This window comes from Sinohyriopsis cumingii, chromosome 10 (genome assembly GCF_028554795.1).
Source record: "Sinohyriopsis cumingii isolate HCF-2022 chromosome 10, ASM2855479v2, whole genome shotgun sequence".
NCBI classification, from domain to species: domain Eukaryota; kingdom Metazoa; phylum Mollusca; class Bivalvia; order Unionida; family Unionidae; genus Sinohyriopsis; species Sinohyriopsis cumingii.
The window spans coordinates 12,109,146-12,130,282 of NC_142970.1; the positions used below are offsets into that span (position 1 = coordinate 12,109,146).

A 21,137-nucleotide genomic window follows, 5' to 3' on the forward strand; every position below is an offset into this window, starting at 1 on the left:
ATGTAAAGCATTGTTTATATTCAGTGAGATACGGTAGTTCATTGACCTGCTGAAATAATGAACAAACGATATCACAAGGAGAATGGACTATTGATTTTTTTTTATTGGAAAAAGTTAAAACAAAAAAAAGTGAAGTGTGTACCTTGCATAGTATTAGTACTTGAAATGCTGCATTTTCTCGCTTTGTCATTTGTGTAAATTTATATGTATAGTCACATGATGTAACCAGTTTTGCGTTTGTATACAACATACATAGGTAACTGACCTGCTCGGTATTTTCTGCTCTCAAGTAGATCGACCGACGAGAGTACAGTTCAAGGCTCGGTCATTGACTCTTGGACATTGACCTCTCTGCTCTGTCTCTTGCAGTTTTGGATCAGCATAAAGTATGTATTGATTTACAAGGCTTCATGACGATGTTTACAAACATAAATGAATGATTACCATGGTGTATAGGTCGATACAATACACATGGTATTGTCCCAGTGGACATAACCATGGGGGATTCAGGAATATCGTTTAGTGGGAGTGTACAGAATTAGGCAAGGGGTCTGCGGGATGAAACCGGGGGGGGGGGGGGGTGAGGGGGGGCTGGGAGTCATTGGCATATAACGTAAAAATGCACACGGAAGACATCATAGTTTCGGAGCCAGAACGGATGAATACCGGAGAAAAGTGATCCTGAAGAATGCAGCGTTCTTCTTTCCCTGTTAAACAGCCATGGTGTGACATAGGAAAAAATAGCTAGATAACTCGAGGCTTTGTGTCATACATTTTAAGTGCCCAAGTAAAACATAAAGCTTACGTGACCCAGTCTGTTGGCACTAATCAAGACACGGTTGAAAACGTTGTTGGCTAAATAATTGTAGTGGAGAGGATTGGACTCAGGTGAAAACGTTCGATACTATTTCAGCATTTGTTTTTAGATTCAGAATTGGATTAAACTAAAGTATTGATGGTGATGTAATATTTTTGATGCTGATAAAGAAATAGCTTGTCAGGCTAATGAAAAATCCAGTTAATTATATCCCTAATTAGTCAAGGCGACCAAGCTCCTGCTTTTTATTTTAGCTAACTGCTTCACACGACTATGACCACCACCTTTTCCTCCACAGCCATTTTCTTAATTCCTTTTACAAACTTTGAGATGGATTTGCTGCTATCTCACTTGTTCTTTCAACTCCGAGTAATAATTAGTGTACAATTTGTAATAAATCTGTATGTGTAACCTCTAAATCGGATATTGTTTGTGGGTGTATGAAACCTCAATTGTAATATATATTTTTATCAGATCATTAGTATACAAATATAGTACAACATTATTCAGGTTTACTCGAGTTTCTGTCCTTTAAACATATCATTAATAGTTATATTGTTTCATTCAGCGTTGATAGTCAAAGAAAGTTATTTCAAGAGGAACCACACATAAACTGAATTTCAATAAAGACGAAAATATCAAAGTAATTAATTTTCGCTATTTGACCAACGCCTGTTTCTCGCGTAAATTAAGTTGCTATTTCATATGAAGTAAATAACATAGTGGAATAAACACCTTGAAAGGGGTCCATGTGAATTAAGCTATCAATCAGCGCAAACACATATTAGAAAGATGTCACACTAGATTAATAATCAATGAGAAAGTTGAACACAATTTTATTACTAGTTTAGGCAATCCAGTAAAATTATAGGATGCCGTTACCGTACCAGGCAGTTTGACCTGGGGACTTTGCTGTCTAAGATTTATATGCAAAAAGCTAATGGAATATGCATGGAAGTGAATCTTCTAATACCTCACTACTCCTGCTACTACTACTACTACTACTACTACTACTAATAATAATAATAATAATAATAATAATAATAATAATAATAATGAAAATAATAATGATGATGAATGATGGAAATGATGATGACGATACTACTACTACTACTACTACTACTACTAATAATAATAATAATAATAATAATAATACTAAGAAGAAGAAGAATATAATTTATTTATATAGAATGACATAGATAAGTCAAACTTGGGAAGATAATAATTTATAAACAGAGAATACAAGGTGACAATACGTTTAAACTGTGAAACAATGAAACTGAAAACGTTGCTACAACTTAAGAGGTGCACAAACGAATTCAAGACAACAAGAAATGGTTCTTCAATGATGTGGACGTGTTTATGAGGTTATTTATTGTCTTGTCTGATACAACATAGCAAAATGCACAAAGCGATGTAAGCGAAAGGGCAGAGGAAGAAAAGATAAACCACGAGATAACTGAGTTAGATATCCTCATGTGAAAGATAACGAATTCAGTTGATAGTTATTTTCTTCCACGTCTTGAACAGTTAAAGTAATACAATAAAATAGTACTTAAACTCAAATCTTCGTTAACGATTGGACAGATCTGGTTTGATTTCGCGCTTTACGACACAGTAACCCATTTGGGGTTATTTAGTGTCGAGGCAATTAGAGCAAAGTGCCTTGCCCAAGGACACATCAAGGCAACTGACTCAGGTTGGTTTGATGGTAGGATTCGAACCCGCAATCTTTCGCGATGAGTCCGGCACGCTAACAAATGATCCGCCGCAGCTGCCCGATTCTAAAGATACAGTAATGCAAATGGGAGAAAGGATAACAGCAACTATTGGTCATTGCTGTGAAAAGAGAATGATGATTTAACAGAATTCTATCAATACGAAACATTGCAAAACAGCCACATAAATGCATTTTAGGTTTGATTTTGACCGGAATTTCCAAATTAGAAAACGAAGAATTGTTTTTAACCAGGAACAACATAGTATGTCGAATAGATTTGAAGCCGTGCCATAGAACGAGAGCTGGAATTTAAATGTAGTTTAATAGTCGTCCAGCAGGAAATGTTTCAAATTAAATATCACTGAAAGTACATATTTCGGACACTAGGTAAAAATTTTCATGTACAAAATGGACAAGTTTACACATTTTTGGGGAAAAGAAAACTTAAGAAAGACCACTCGATGAGCATATATTGTGGTTCTTGCTTAATTACAAACACATATACGATCATGCTATAAACGGACAACATGCAGTAGTGTGCGCTATTTGGATCAGTATACCTTGTCACGCAAGTTCTACGAACCATATGGTACAAGGGACGGTTTTCATGCACATATTTAATGCTCATCGACTTGCCTTGTATACAAATTCACCATAAAACGTAAAATACAATAGGGATGTCAAAATGATCCACATATTTTGATAGCTATAATAAAACAAAACAAAATAGTATCATTCACGTGACCTGCCAAGTCAAACGAAATTCATAGCAAAAGAAGTTTTTGCACCCAATCCCCAATTTTGTGTATGCATTTTTCGCGTCCGGGAATATCGTTTTTTTATATTCAAATCGATGTTAAGAGTGCAAACGCAAAACCTTTCCATAGGTGATAATTTTGGTACACGTCATATTATTGAGTACAGCTTGATTGAATTCAAAATGGTCGCCATCCAGTATGTTATTGAAATATTATACCTTTCTTGAACTCGGGATTCAGTTATTTCTTCCTGTCCAGTACCCAAAAATGTAGTACCAGTCTACTTTTAGAGCATGTATTCCCCTATCATTTAGACAGTAATACAAGAGTTATAATGATAATTGTTCATTCTTTATAATTTGAGCATTATGGTGTGGCTGTCTGTGTGTATTTAGGGGACAATGCACAGTGAGTAATGAGGTATTGATCCGGAAGTGAAATATGTGTTCCATTGCACGTTGCACTTTGCTATATTTACAGTCTAGCCCGTCAAAGAAATCTTGGACAAACTATGACAAAACTTCACGGTGAATTCAGTTTTGAAAATATTTTAGATTAGCATATGATTTATTACGATTTGGACACAGTGGAAAGTTCAGTGCGGAGAAATACACGTAGAGAAAAATAGGAAATATAATTGTGGCCCGGATCCTACTGCAGTGGGTGGCAATCTCTACTTCGTAGTCGACTATTCGCATTTCACAGTTTACATATTGTGTAGAAAAGGAAAATCGTGTGCAATTTTGCCCCCCTCCCCCATAAAACACACGTATTCATTAGAAGAGGAGAAAACCCTGTATATATTTGTCAAGTCAGTCATTCATATTTCTTTCTCATTAGTCCATTATTAAATTTGTATACATTATATTACACGAAAACATCAGAGAATGCCAGAATATGACCATGAGCACAGTCTCATCTTTTTTCAAAGTTAGCCAACATCTTTATTTTTGCGTGAACTGTAGGAATCAGAAGCGCATCTTCAAAAATGTCATTTTGATAGAGAGCGAAAGGGTTACAAGAAAGTCTAGCATCAAGTATTAGATTGTAAGTAAACAAGAGGATGAAGTGCGACTGATATCGCTCACCGATGTAAATGACATATGCCAGACAGTGCACGCAAATTACCATACGTCATGAAATGGTATTGGGGAAAGAGATCCTTGGAGCACTCACATATATACTGATAAGCTCTATCTGTCTGTATTTCTGTCTGTCTGTCTGTCCATCTGTATGTCTGTCACAAACACAGATAGATAGAGACAGAGAATTACAAATATACACATATACACCAAATATACGTTAATGCATCCATGAGCTATTTACAGGTTTTATATGCGAACAAATGATCACGTGTAAGTTAAACATTTTGTATTGTCATGCTCCAGGGAAAAATCTGCGATATCGAAACTACACTTTTTGTTTATTTTTAAATATTCAAATAAAAAATGTGCAGATAAACTAGCATTTTTTTATTTGGAAATTAAAACGACTCGGCTTGATTCTGACGTTTTAATAAAGCAACGAAAAGTACATTAACATCTTATAAACAACAGTCAGGCACAAGACAAAGGCCCAACACAAACTTGAAATAATCTTCAAGTTACTACCCTTTATATATGTATGTATATATACGAATGCACATATTCGCGTACATTTTGACAGCAACAGAATCCCCTTAAGCAATTTTTGAAAAACATTGAACAAATCATACGGCAAGTATCAAAATACGTTACTTAATTGTGACGATTTCATTACTGATAAAGAGCGACATTTCACCTCATCTAAATGAGAAATCACCTCACATTACCTTGGTGGGTGCTATAAAGAGCACTACCTGGTAGTTGAAAGAGATGGCAACACATGGCTGCTAGAGCCAGATAATCTCCGCGAAAAGGCGAGGCAGCAGTAGTATAGTGAGACGATTCAGCGACAATGGGAATTAGCATTGCAAGACCCACCCACCCCGGGACGACATAGCGACAAGATTTATAGCGACAATGGGAATTAGCATTACAAGACCCCCTGCGACGATATCGCGACAAGATTGATAGCGACAATGGGAAAGTATATTACAAAACCCCCTGGGGCTGTTAACGACAGTGGGAATTTAACATGGGGAATATTGGGCCTGTTTAAGGACAAGGGAAAGTTGGGTCTGTATAACGTCTTACTTCACGGTATGAGAGATTGGTAACAATGTTGCAACCATGTGAGGTGACATCACATTACTGAAGATTGGTAACACTGTGCAGGAAGATTGGTAACACTGTGCAGGTGTGCACCGGGATGACCTCAAAAGGGAATAAAGAGTGAGGACTTAGATTTATATAACATAAACAACTATACAACACACACTTTGAGGCAAAAAAGCGAAACTTTTCGAGGCATATGTGTGGCTCTGTAAAGGTCCTTTGGGTTTATGGTAATATCATCCGTTAACATAGAGGGCATCGCACTGGTCGTCTTCTCTTTCTCAAACTTCTTCTGACTTCTGGTCCGTAGATAAGGACCCTTTTTTTATAAAACAAATTGTCTCTCCACATAAATTCTTCTTTTCCAAAAGTTTTTATCCGCGATCCTGATAATTGTCCATGACGATCTGACATACATGGGTAAGTCAGTACGGAACAGCATTATCGAAACGATGGTAGATGATTCTACGTTGGTCGACATCTTGTGACGCGAACACGTGAAGGGAATGCGGTGAACTGCAGTTATTTATATGGGAAGGGCGAATCGAAATGGATTGAGTTTATTCACCAATTCAAACACTCTTTACAAATTTCAGTCACAACACGGAGTCTGTCTTCCAATATAGATGCACTAGAGTCTGTGTTTAGTCAATCCATGCGACACAGTTTTCAAACATGACGGAACATAAGAAGACAATGAATTGGGGTGCACCGACTGTGGAGACTACAAGCAATGGTATAGAAGCCGCTACCAAAGTCAACACAGGCCTACTTCCAGAAGAGGTTGATTTTGATTGGGATTTAGTCGATTTTCTTTCTTCTTCGCAAGAATTTGTTCCGGTACCAGAACCTTCGCCACCTTCTCCTTCTTTACCACACGTGGAGAATTTTAAACAGAGACAGAAATAAGATTAAGATAAATTTTTCCAGCAGCAGAAGGAAGCAGAACAATCTTTTATCCTTCAGAAACAGCAAGAAGAAGAAGAGGCAAGAATGAAACGACAGGAAGAAGAAGCAGAGAAGTCACAAGGTCTAAGAGAGGAGGAGAATAGTGAAAGTCAAACGATAACGGTACTCTTAGACAATTTAACAGAGTTAAGGAGTCTGAAACAAATATATCAGACTTCTTTATTACGACCCAAGAGAAAAAGACCTTCCCGAGCCAAACAACCGAGCTCTATTACTACGCCTGCGATACCACCCCTAGTGATTTCTACCAAATTATCATCGACAGGAGCCAGTCCAGAAGTAGGCCTTGGTCGTGGCAAAGGCTTAAGGCAGTTAAAGATGATTACGTTTCGTTCCTGAGTTTGTTTTTTTAAACAGACAAATACCCAATGACCCTTTTCAGGGCCACCCACTTCTAGCGAAAAGAGATAGTATTTCAATTGCCAAAATCAATTAAAACTCAAAAGCCATTTTTTAACCCATAATGCACGTGTGCGAATGTTTGAGTGAGTGCGTGAGTGTAGGTTCTTATTTTAAAACCAAGAGACACTTACGTTTTATGCCTGGTGTATTCTGGTACACATTTTACAATCCAATTCACAACACAACACTTTTAAAAGTTCATTAGATTCTTCTGTGTCTGTATTCATTCTCTCTCTCTATCTCTGTCTGTTTTTTAAATATCTTCACTTTCACCGGTTCTTCCTCCACTTTGTCATCACTTTCTCCTCGTCTTCTTTTATTCTAATTTTGTTGCTGAACGTGTCTGGATTCTTCCCTTGGGGAGGGTACCTCCTCTTCTTCCTGTTCGGAACCCCTCTCTTCTTCTTGTTCCTGTTGTTTCTTAGGGCAATATGAAGATCAGTGTCCTTGTTCATGACAATGATAACAGATAGCTTGACTTTTGTCTCTTCTAGCACATGTTTTGCTTTTTTGACGGTCTGGACACTCTGAAGACTAATGTCCTTCTAACAGATATAGCAAGTATCTTGACTTTTATCTCGAAAGGAGGGGGAGTAGTCCGTCGGTTTGTCTGAAGAAAATTTTCTTATCACACCTCGCAAAGCTCTGATCAAACGTTCGATCTCTGTAGACTCTTCCATCGTTCTGCTCGATTTGAGAGTGAAATGACTATTGGAAGGGAAGTCACACACCCTTAATATATAAGCTGATCTGCCATGGATATAAAGTAAACATTTGAGCTACCAATTCTAACCTCTTGGTCGGAACCTATGTCCACTTATCATTTTTTTCAAAGAGAAACTGTCAAGCACTGTCGTTCACAGATTCTGAGCTGTCTAAGCCTGATGAAAAGAATTATTTCTTTTGGAATCATTACGGATCGCTGCCTACGATTAGGCAGACTAAATTATGGCATACACTTTAGAGCAATCAGACTTTAAAGTGACGACCTTAGTCAAAATTCTTTAGTCTGAAAGTTTCCTAGAAAAGGAAACTTAGTCTCGAATCCGGAGAGGCACAAAGAGATTAGTGCTTTCCACGTGAAATAAGAAAGGGACCAGGTGGTCGTCTTATAAAAAGAAAGATATGTTTAGTGCTAGGACGCACACGTTCTGAAAGAGAACAGCTAAGATACGCAATTTTATTTTCACGTAATATTCTATTATTTGATTGTTTGTTTTATGCAAATGTGTCTGCTATGACTAGGTTTCCATATTATGTATCGTTTAATCCATTCATGGAAATGTGTTAATGCTAGAGTTGTTATGCAATTTATTCTTTTCAATTGTATGGAAACATGTTGATGCTATAGTTATTATGCAATTTATATTATTCAGTTTGATGGAAAGTGTTGATACTAGAATTGTTATGCAATTTACCTTTTAATTTTACAGTTATTAGTTCATTGGTAAAGTTGATCGCGTGCAATCCAAATGTATATATGTGTAGGATTTCATAGGGTTATATTAAATAACTTTCTTATTTGTTAGGACGATACAGATATCATGTAGTAGCATGTGTAAAATAATACGGTAATTTAAAACTTGCCGCTGGAAAGCGAGATCAATGTCCTACCGTACTAAGTCAGAATTTACGCAGTGTGTGAATAGCAACATGCTCTGAATAACGTAAGTGAATTGTATGTACCTCTAGAGAGTGTGGTATACAGAGTTATGGAGTAATTTTGACCTTTAAGGAACAACCTTTTGAGAAAGAAACGAGACAGTCTGGAGACAGAAGTCCGGGGAAAGAAAGAAGGACGAGGTCAGAATAAAAAGACCAGGAGGTCTATGAAGGGGCAAAGCACATAGCTTAGGAAGGATGAAGTAGAAAACGTTGATATACGGTCAGACAGGAAGGTGACGCAAATCGGTCGTGGATATTGCGCTCTTTTCACCTCTCGTTATGATGATGAAATAAATCCCAATTAGACACACTCTATTGATATAATCTAACTTGAATTGAAATTGCCGTTATTAATTTGTTTTGATTCAATTTGTTATTTTCTTGTGAAAGAGGGCTCGTATTGCTTTATTTCTTCCCAGTGTTCTCGCTCAGTTCTCTGTTTAAATTCCATTCTTCTATCACCCCCGCCGGGCTATAATATTAAGGAAGGTAATCCTCTAGATAACAGCAGCCAAATCCAATTAACCATCCCTCTTACTAAAAGGGTGACGTTGCAACCTGCATTTTAACGAGTCTGCAGCTATTGAATAATGGAGGAGAGTACTGCTGCTGTTAAAAGGAAAATTTACACTTCAGTATGCAAGCAAATTACCAGCTGGGATATTAACAGTCGAATGGTTGGGTGGACCCTCAAAGTGGTATTAGTGGACTTTTGTGGACTGAACAAAGCAGTGCGGTAAAGCAAGTACTGCCTTACTTCTGCTGACCCCGGAATCTCGATATAGAAAAGGTCGAGCTACCTGCCAAAACTGCCAAAGTGAATTATGCTGTTTTCATTTTGACTGGAAACTGCTTTTGATATCTCTATTTTCAGTATCCTAATTTGATCCGTTTGGTTACCGCCATCGAAATTTGTATTATCTAATTCTTATTATGCGTGATACAAATTATTCATAAGCCATTTCGACTTTACCGATTGGTATTTAATTAGAATATCGAATGTACACTTTGTACACCTAATTCCATCTTCATAATAAATCATTTTCAAAATTTCTGACTTAGTTTAAGTTTATTTGAACAATTGCACAAGTGGGTTACACATTCTTGTCACTTTTTGTTGTACAATAAAATAACTGGACTCGATTTGCTAGTGTTTGAGGGTTCTTGCGCCTTTTTTGCCTGGTTCCTTTTGTTCCTTGCCTCTCCCGGACATTCGTACATAAACGGAGATGTGGAACTATTTCCACCCATCCAGCCTGGGTGTCCCGATGGGACGTCATAGAGGCGACCAATCGCTACTGGCGTCACATACTGCTTTGGTTAACAACTTGCACAGGGATAACAGACTGAAATTCATTACTTAACATGAGTGCGTGTTGGGTTCATTCCCACTCATGGGTAGTCCTTCATTCAGGTCGTTAGGGACTTAAAAATAGTCCTACGACCTGACGGCTGAATTAAAGTTTTCTGTGAACACATAAATGCCTGAGGGATGAGGCACTAATTCCTTCCTCAAGGAGTAATTAAATATCCTGCTTTTTAGGAATAAAACCGATGTACGTACCCGTGTTGGGCGAAAACGTCGTTAATTCAATATAAGTAAGTGAGTATCTTATATATACTTGTTTTTCTCACCTGGACTGATACATTACTATTTAATACCTGTTTTTCAGGTAAGCATTAGAAAATATTGCTTTCACTTCCTAAGTTTTGAACATTTTTTAAATAAATTTATTCGTTATAACAAATGCATTTTATATGTCTAATATTTAAAATGAATCTCTTTTTCATTGCTTTGCAAGGGAAAAACGTGTTTTCTAATTCCAAAGTTGTACATTTCAAAAGTCAATATAGTGGCTTCCTTTCCTTGCCTTTTCTTTTCTTACATAGATGGTACATTAGAAGAAGAAAAACACACTGATTAAAACGGAAACGAATTTATTGAGGACTTCTTCTAACAGCAGTCCAAACCATTAACATATTAAGGTCTCATTCAACACCATAACATTATAGGATAGTTACAAGGATGGATACAAATTTCATCAAACGCTGGGAATTAGACGCAGATCACCATACCAGCATGCTTTGATACTGCTCATATTTGTACCGTCTTAGATATTGATAATTTAAGTACAGTTACCGCATTTAGTCCAAGTCCGATCAGCAATACAGCATGTTTAATGTAGTCACAAATTTAGCCAATCATCGCAAGCATGATCACCTCAATATCACGTGATACTCGCGTTCACTATTAATTCCGGGCGTGGCAATGATAATAAATTCGTACTTGCAGGGTTTCATCAAACATTACATGAGATGTTCAGTGTGGCCTTCATTATCTTAAGAATCTCAGACATATCGGAAGCAATATCTGTCGATCTATATGTGTAATGTCTGTATTACGCATGTCGATATTATAATGTTAGTTTTTCGGATATTGTTTCTGACAATCATTGTGAACAAATGAATGTGCAAACAACGCGCAAGAGGGATAGGAATAACACAGCGTATTAAGAAAATAATTTGAGCACGAAAATGAAAGACATGCAGACAGTGACATCATATTTTAATGTTTGCCAAACAAACACAAATAATTGAGAGTAAAATTATTTTATGTCACTGCTGACAATATGTGAACAACATATACATGTTCTTGTCTATATAAAATATAATGTGCATTGTATATAAAATATATAAATTGTTTCAATTTCACCATAAGCCTTGTAGCCGCAACAGTTCAAGATATAAAGGGATCTTTGAAATATAGCTATTCAGATGCATGATTACTTCTCAGCATGCACGTGAAGGCACAGGCATGATATCTTCATGAATTGAATCCAGTTACCACATTTGTTGAAACTAGAATCACAAATGCAACCTCTCAAATCGTAAAATGTTCGGCCCATTAGATGCAAGATAATTTCAATAATACATAAGATCTCGCTCACTATCGAATTCATCGAGATCTTGATAGCACATACCTGTTTCCAAGATCATTTAAAACGGAATCAGAAATATGACATTTATGATGGCAACCAGCTCAGAAAATCCAATACAGGGTCAATCATTAATTGTGCTATTTTTATAATATAAGGTGGTTTATACTCTTTCTTATCATGTCAGATAACCATTCTCAACAAATAAAATATCAACTTAGTTGTAAGCTATTACAGAACCAAACTTTTGCATAAAAGAATGAGGAATAACTTGTACAAAAAATACAATTTTATACGAAAGTACAAATTAAACAGCAAATTAAAACTGTTTTATGTCTCGACATAAAACTACACAATGTAAATACGATACAAAGTACATTTATTTCAAAGTAAACACGATAGCAAGTACATTTTACTTAAAGGTTTACAAATATTTTATCTGATTCTAAGTCTAGAAATTACTGTTAAATATGCAAATATCGCTTAGGACTAAAACAGAAAGATTACTGTGAAACTTTTCTGGTCTATATGCTCCAGAAATCCTCCAGGAAGCTGTCAACATTGTAATCAGGATGGACGATATTCAGATCCTTGGCGAGTGCAATAAGTTTTTGTCTTGCTGTAGGAAGGTCCTCCGCCATCACAGCAACATTTGCAAACGGCACCTCAAAGCCACCGGCACGAACCGCAGAATGTTGGTCTAATAGGTTGAAGTGAATTTTTCCAGCAGCCTCTAAATCCAGCCTTTTGGATATATAATATGGGTCTTGAAGAATGTGACTATGCAATGAAGGGATGCACATGATTCCCATCATCTGTCCTCTTGGCAGTCGATCTGGTATATACGGTTTGATTCCACAGGCGATCTCGAATGCAGGCATCAGCAAGTCTATTCCATAGATTTTTCTGATCCAGTCCCTGTGATAGAAGCCACCCATCCTGCCGTTCACCTCAATCAGTTTTGGACCAGTTGCTTCCATCTTAAATTCCACATTAAAGACACCGTTCTTCAGACCAAGCTCTAAGCAGCATTGGTAAGCGGCTATAATAAGTTGTCGTTGTTTGTCATAAGGAAGCGCACTTGGCATACAAGCGGCAGTCTCAGTGAAGGTCGTACCTCTTGTTGGACCATTGTCTGAGACAAAGGCACCAGCCAGCCTTCTTCCATGGAGAATGACATCTACATCATGCTCTGTACCAACGAGATACTCCATAACCATCAAGGTGTTTCCATGACCAAGTCCAATGCCAGGGTAATCTTCAGGTTTCTGTAGAACAGCACGAACGTCCTTATATTTCTCTGCCATTTCATCAGCATTTCTCACTAGTGTGACACCAACGGCTCTGGACCCATATTCCAATTTCATGATCAAAGGGAATTTTCGTACCTTCTGGATATTGTTAATGTCTGCTTGAGATCTCAATGGCAGGAACCATGATGTGTAGAGATTCGTTAATGGCCAATGGGGGCTGCTACCAGGCGCTTTATTCAGGACAGCCAGTGTATCGCTCTTGCTTTTGGCACTCAACGCTCCTTTCACGGACGACCCTTGCAAGGTAACATAATAAAAAAATGGAATATTGTATGAGAAAAAAAGACTTTTATAAGTCTCTTTGCTTAAATGCTAAAGTAAGCTAAAACATGTATCAACTATATAAAGCTCTGCTATCAACAACTGAGATCACGTATGAATCTATCATAAAAGGTATTCATTGTGTATTAACGGGTCTCGAAGCACAATTATTGCAATCTTTCAGTGCTAATATTTCCATATTTTGAAACCTCGATGTAAACCATATAAAGAAAAGCCAGAAGTAGTTTGCTTATTTAAAAGTTAAAGTAAAATGACTCAGCTTTGTACTGAACGGTTAGAAAGGCAGTAAGAAACATTCTTTGGAAAGAAAGCATTTATCTCGTAGCTTAATGTTTCTGTGATAATACTTACCCAAAGAAGCTCCACTATCTCTAAAACAAAGAAATAGCGGTACAACAAAATGTTATGTCGCTCTCGTATATATTTCTTAAAGAACAAGGAACGAAACTTTTCCCAACTGTCCCCCACACCTCGTTCAGGATTACCTTCACCAGGATGTTTACATTTGCGGGCAGGTGTGTGAGGGTTTTATAATCATTTAATGGTGTAAGTACTAAACAAATTGCTTTATCCTTTGAATATATTCCCATACGGTCTATAAGAAAATGTACCAGCATGGGGCAATACTTAAATATAGGGGACAATGATTCTTCCTAATATGAGGGTAAAGCGTATTCCTGATTCACAATCAGCAAACTTGCCAGTAACAGAAATCTAGTAAAATCAAAGGGCAAACCAAGCGAATGATGTTCCAACTTCAACCTGGTCTGGCGATGGTCTGGGCTGCATCTACCAGACTGGATTCAACTACTGTCTTTGCAATGTCAGATTACGCATACTTTAGCTTGAGAATGTTGACAGTGCGTGCCAGATAACTCCATATATTAAGTTCTGGATCACCTGTTTTCCATTCGACCATGAGGTTTGCAGAGATGGTTCTGATTTCATGAGTGACGAGTTTTATGCGGAGTCCTTGATCTTTTGAGATTACGGAATATGACATATTCCTCACGTTATCCATTATGCCATGGGTTGGGTGTTTATATCCCATTTTCCATCTTGATCTAAAAGAGAGGCGTTGCCAGATTCTAATTCACATTTTTCGTCTGCCTAAATTAGTGATCGAGACCGCGGAACGGGTTCAACATCAACTAATCTTTGAAGAAGAGGATACACATCAACAAGCATTGCTTTTCCATACACTGAAGCCTGCTGATATCTATTTACATCATATGGACTATTTAACCATTGTATTAGTTTAGCCCAATGAAATGGAATGTAACTTGTTCATCTCGCTCACATGAGATGTCGAAGCTACAGCTATCCCGATGCACGTTTCCTATAGTAGCAGCTGCAAGGATGAGATCGCTAAGGGACCATATTTATTTCAGTTAGCCATGTCAGCTGCCACGACAAGTTCTGTTGGGGAAACAAATTTAGCGATCTGAGTTATTCAGTTCAATATTCGCTAATATCACTGATATTTAATTATCGTAAACTATATCCGTTATGCCTAAATTTACCTTGGAATGTTTATTGCGAGAAGCAACCTGCATCTGTTGCTAGACGTAATTTGCATATGCGTATATGGACATGGTAGTAATTAATATATAAACTGACAGCTAACTCTCCTGTCGTACGTCACCATTTGGAACCTCGGACAGATTAACTATTTGTTGAGTTGGCTGCCGTCTTTGACCGGTCTGTAATTCCAGTTAGCAATAAGTGCTAGAAACAGTCAGGAGTCAATTTGGGTTATGAAATATATTCACTGTCATGTCGAGTAGCGACTATAGATACTGTTTATTAAATTCTGCTTTCTGCAGATCGGAGAATAAGTCTCTCATGGAAGTCAAAAGGGGACGGAGTTTGATAATTGACATTCGAAGCCCTTTGGAAATAATATCGGTTAACCAACATGTCGAACCAGGAAATTCGAAAAAAGAAGGGAGTCTTGCCCCCATAAAAAACAATAGGCGTGCAAGCAAAACGAAGATGCAGTTCGTGGATGCCTGTTAACGTACTTCCTCATTTTTACCACCAAACAGCATTGACATTCCTAAATTATCCGACCGAAGGGCCAATGCATAATGCTGCTTTAGGTCTGACAAGCGTGTTCAGACCTCTCGTCTGATGAGATCTAGCTTACCCGACGACGTCTGGGTCTGTGCCGCCAGTGATGCACTGCCCTGTTAATCGCCCTAGCAATGCAGGCAGTGGATTCCCAGTCACCATAGCTTTCTGTTTTAGGAAAGTCGAAACTTTACTAGTGAAGCCGAATATAGCCTAGAGAAGGTAGCATTTGTGTCTCGAATTAATTTAGAAGTGGTGTGCAATACAGTTCTGTCCACCTTACGAAACAGAGGAATGGTTACACTGACCGCCTCAGTGAACATGAGTGCAGTGCTAAATATAGGCGGAACCGTGCGATAAGAATCTTGCATAGAACAACAATAGTAGCTGGCTTTCTGAAACGAGATTATTGAAATTGCCCATATCGTGTATTGTAACAGTCTGTCGGAAAGAGATTTCTTTTTTTTTTACTGACTGTACAAGAAAGCGAAAACATCGCGCTTTGTCAATCGTATTTCTAGACCACGAAAAGTTGACTTTATAGACCTAGTTTCCTTTCGAATGGATTTGGGAATCCAGTAAATCGGTAGAACGTCATAGACTTAATCCACTGTTCCTTTAAAGCTTTTCATGTACGCTGTAATGTAGAATCGATGCATGGTAAGTCGCCAAGATTATATTTGCATCATTGAGGAAGATTCTATATCGGACGTTTTCACAACACAGGAGCAAACCTTCGGAGGGGAATAAGGAGTAGGAAGTATGGTATCTTCCCAAAGGATACGAGGTATATTCTTAGGCGGCTGTTGTGTAGACGGTATCTCCACCAGTGCCAATGTTTGTCTTGCGGATTAGAAATGCTTGTAATTATGTGTGCCATTCAGCTCAGTCATCACCCTGATGGATGACTCATTCATATGTTCGCCGGTCGACTTTACATTGGAAGTCCTGCTCAAGTATTGGTTGGACGTCCGGGTTCAGAAAACGCCAGGATGGTCCGAGTGGTAAAACGGATGGATGGGTTACAAGATCTCCGCATTTCCCGCATACAAAGGCGAGGCCAACCGGACCTGCTGATCGGCAGCTAGAACGGCATCATTCACAGTAACCTAAACTCCCCGTGGAAAAGCTTAAGAACTGGGGCAATTATGCTCACCAGACAAACTAGAAGTCCAGAAAAAAGGATAGTCTCTTGCAAAGTCTCGGTAATCATTGACAAAAAAGAGATACAACTCGAAGAAATTCACCTGAGGAAAGCAACTGTATGATCGCATGTTGTACTAATATCAGCATCTGCCACTCCTACAAAGCCTGTCGATCAAAGTTTGGTGACAATGCCCAACCACTTAATCTTCCGGTTACAGCTGATTCGACGTTATGGTCTCTGTGGAGAATGACGGCATAACTTTCGATGGAAAAGTGACCATCAACGTGTCACAAATTCTTCTGGTGTAAAATTAGTATCTAGTTGTCTTTAATGTTCGTCACATTACAGTGGATCAGATATCATGTGGCCACAAAGTACAAAGACTGCGTGTAACTGCAGATGAACATTTGGTACAAGCAAGGCATATTAGGTATTTCGGATACATCATCTACAGAGCTTCTGAAAGACAGGACTGACGAAACGTTTTCAATACGTAACGAATGGAAAGCGTTCAACTTCATAAGTAATCAATAAGTAAAGATACCAGAAGTGTGGCTGATAACATCCCGGAAAACAAGGTCAAATGAACAAAATACCAACAACTGCACATAAACATTAAAAAAAATGCCACTAAAAAGAGTAATACACACACTTCTATATCAACTTTGTCCACGGATGTTAAATAATCCATAAGATTAACTTTGATCAAATGTGAAGTACGCGACACGATGTATTTTACTAGAAGCTGGTGAACCACGTAGTGACTTATCGGCCTGTAATGGAGGTCAAGATTGGAAAAGTTTTTTGCCTTTGTCTATATTCTATACGGAATATAAACGATAAATATTTCGACTTTCCTCGACTGCTAGATCAAATCATCTCCCACATGTTAATAACATCTTGGAATATATTAATAGGAGAATGTGATGGAGTTACTTCTTTGTGATCTAGGTTATAACTGTTTTAAAATCTTGCAAATATGGTAACAATAACGAAATTGGATGTATTTTTAGTTCTTCATATATCTGAAAATAAAAAGAAATCATTTCATTGCGGAGGCGTGTATTAAAATTCCAACAAACGTTGGATGTTCATTTGTTTCAAGTCTAAGCTTGTTCACATGAAATCGTCATAGATCAAATACCCTTTCCTAGTAAAGCACTGACTGCCGAAATATCTGATTGTATGCCGATCACTCAGTAATGCATCGGATACAAGGCTATTTAGGGCATTAATGTAATTGAACACTGGACAGAAAAAGTGAGTTTCATCAAAAACATTCTATTCTATGAGGTTTACGTGGAATGGATCATAATTTGACACATTCTCATGTGGCATATAGCATTCATTTTTCCACTTATATTCATAACAATGCATAATTTGCACATTTGTAAGACTACTATACTGTAGTACAGAGCACCTCTAGAATCACATGTGGCTATATATTTCTCCTCAGTTTCATGTCACATAAAAAATTGCCTAAAATATGACATTTGTCTTAATTTATTTCGCTGATTGCTGCATAATATTTCTGACAAAACCTGCCTTTCTGGTTTTTAGTTTTTGTTCACACTGATGAAGTGACTTTACGACATTGCTCACTAACACTAATGCATGAATACAAGGGCACGTCTTTATCTGGTAGGCATGTAACATTTATATATACATTTCAAGTGATTACTCCTACAGTGTATACTTATAGAGTAAACCTTCAGTTATAAATGGCAAACAATTTTAAAATATGCGATACGATTCGTACCTGAAAATGCTGTTCAATACTTGATGATTTCAGGAATAATATGATCCGAGTTGTCACCTCAGTCAAATAATAAATCTCCTTGCAGCGTCAAGTAACAATGTCCTTTTAGATCCTTACCTGGTAAATTAAGAAGATGGCACAACCTTGCGACCAATGGGACGCAGTCTTCCCAGAACGTGAGGCAGCCATCAAGCTTGATCTTGTTTTTCCTTATGTAATTGAAGATCTTCATAGCATGCTGGTCATCCTGAGTATGATCCGAGAAGTCAAAAGGGACGAACTCATCCACTTCGTCTTTGGCGAAATGATTTGGATCAGACTCAACCAGCATCACCTGCATAAAAAACTACGTTTTATTCAGTTATTTTTAAAGATTGGACTAAGGTAAATAACGAAAATTAAATAACATATCATTTTCTCATTTTTTGGACCAAATATTTTTAAAAGCATAATCACTCTTCCACAACTTTCTGTGATTTTCAGCTCTGTCGGTTTAAGCAAATAGATTCATTCTATTTCTCCATGTAACAACATAAATACCACATCCGAATCAGGAATACCAGTCAATTCGATATATTGCTTCATCAGCATACGGGCTAGTTATCTTTATTATTCAAACTATTGTGCATTACAATTATAAAGGTTTCAACAAAGTTTGCAGAACACTAACAATCATCCATAGCCACTGACATATCAACCTAAACAATTTAGAGAGACAACACGCATCGTCCATAATTGTGAGGGGATATTATTTTGAATTCTCGAGTGGGCATAAGATAGTTCACTCAGTTTGCTATAACAAGGTGCACTTTATTCATTATAAATGCACGTACTTGTGTCTAACAGACAACACAATCACCGTAGAGAGAGATCAGGCTCTTATTCCTACCGTTAAATTTTAGAACTTATCTCAGACAATACGCATTGCTTCATTTCATGTATATTTTATATTATTATCATTAGAACTCGTCTTGGTAAATATGGGCAGTGTATGATGTTTTTAATCATCGGTATCTTTTCTGGCCAGTTTCAAATCCTGACACCATATCAACAGCAAATTTAATGGGCAAAAGCTACTGCTACAGTAGATGTTCTCTTTCGATTTCTAAACATACAATTTCGTGCCTATTCATCGGTTGATGGAGAGCTAGCGATACTTGCCTTTATACCCATTTCCTCAGCTGCTGGCCAGACGAAGTGCTTGCTGTAATCGCCTCCTCCAACAACAAGTACCCACTTTCCGACCATCAGGAAATTAACAGACCTTGCTATCATGGTCTCTACATAAGGTCCAACTGTCATCTCCTTCATCTTGGGATAAAAGGTTTCGAATGTGTGGCAGTTGATGGTGCAGTCATGACTATTTACCTCAATGCAGACAGGAGTAAGAACACCATTGCGATTGGCAATTACAAAGTCAATACCTAAAATTACAATTCGAGTAAGTATATCTGCAAAAAATGAAAAATTGAAAAAACATCGAAGTTCGACATAGAGACGGCATTTTCATTCAGGCAACGCAAATTTTTAAAAACGGAGTTAGCAAAGATTATTGTGTAGAGTTGACAGAGACGCTAAAATGATTATTGTGTAGAGTTGACAGAGACGCAAATATTTAAAGACGGAGTTAGCAAATATTATTGTGTAAAGTTGACAGAGACGCAACTATTTAAAAGACGGAGTTAGCAAAGATTATTGTGTAGAGTTGACAGAGACGCAAATATTTAAAGACGGAGTTAGCAAAGATTATTGTGTAGAGTTGACAGAGACGGAGTTAGCAAAGATTATTGTGTAGAGTTGACAGAGACCAAGTTAGCAAAGATTATTGTGCAGAGTTGACAGAGACGGAGTTAGCAAAGATTATTGTGTAGAATTGACAGAGACGGAATTAGCAAAGATTATTGTGTAGAGTTGACAGAGATGCTAAAGCGATTATTGTGTAGAGTTGACAGAGACGCTAAAAAGATTTTTATGTAGAGTTGACAGAGACGCTAAAACTATTATTGTGCAGAGTTGACAGAGACGCTAAAAAGATTTGAAATTTATACTGATATCACCTTATAATTTTGGACATGACATTTCGTGTATATCATTTACATATTTATTAATGAACATTTCAGGACAGGATGTACGTATTTGTCCACTCCGCCTTTATTCAGGGATATAAAATACTTTAATATTGAGGTTAATCTAGGATATGAACGGAAGCACGAGCAGATTAATCTAGAATATGAACGTAGGCACGGGCAGATGTCCATACACATGTACGCAAAAATGATCTTTACCTCCAAGCATGCAACAAGGCAGGCTCAACCATAACAGACAGCAAACGGCTGTATTTTTTTTTCAAATAACTGTCACAGACCATAAGTAGAGTCCATAAGATTCACGTTCAAAATCGTTCTTCCTGTCTCAGCAGCTATATGCGTCATCTCATCATCTAAGATTCCTATGCTAGAAACCAGACTATTGATTGCTTAGTAAGTAAAAAGAAAACACTACTGTCAAAAATTATTCTTACACCCGAGGCATCATCGGTCAATCATCTTACAAAGAATGTTAGCATGCAAACTCTTCCATATGTCCGCGCATCAAGCTATGGCTAGCATGTTGGCTAGGAAAAGAGGATGAAACAATGGATTTATACAGTCTCTTCATTAGAAAACTACCAATTGTCCATTATATGCACAAGGCAAAACACTACAATTCATCAATATTAAAGGCATTTGGAGCAGCAACAAAGAGTGACAGTATATCCAAACAAACACTTCTACTTACACTGCTGATTTAGATGTATTTGCAGTTACATTTCTGCCGAATGCAGATCATTATAACACGCATTCGCGATGAACATATTTGGCATACACCTTTCCAGCCTTTTGTATAAATTCCCTTGCTACTGCAGTGAAGTTATCTGAGTGTTCAGCCTCTACGACTGAGCAAGTGAGCGTGTTTTAGGCACCTAGTAGCGGTGGACATAAAACCAAGAACATACGAAAGGAACGGTCTAAAAGTCGTCCAACGCAACAATTGTGCCTGCACAGATCAATTTTGACTCAGCAAGATGACATTAACAGGTATAAAAACTTGAGAGTCATCAG

General features: G+C 37.6%; 1 protein-coding gene across 1 annotated transcript in view; it reads right to left on the bottom strand.

Annotated features, from left to right (window-relative positions):
* Window positions 1-10,447: 10,447 nt before the first annotated feature.
* LOC149789604 (carnosine synthase 1-like) overlaps window positions 10,448-21,137 on the bottom strand; it is a 39,049-nt gene continuing 28,359 nt past the window's right edge. The window contains exons 10-12 of the mRNA XM_089971621.1: window positions 19,198-19,460; window positions 18,154-18,370; window positions 10,448-13,011 (exon numbers count right to left, since the gene is read on the bottom strand). Coding sequence (XP_089827747.1) covers window positions 11,987-13,011; window positions 18,154-18,370; window positions 19,198-19,460 — 1,505 coding nt within the window. The 3' untranslated portion in view covers window positions 10,448-11,986. The remainder of the gene's footprint in view (window positions 13,012-18,153; window positions 18,371-19,197; window positions 19,461-21,137) is intronic.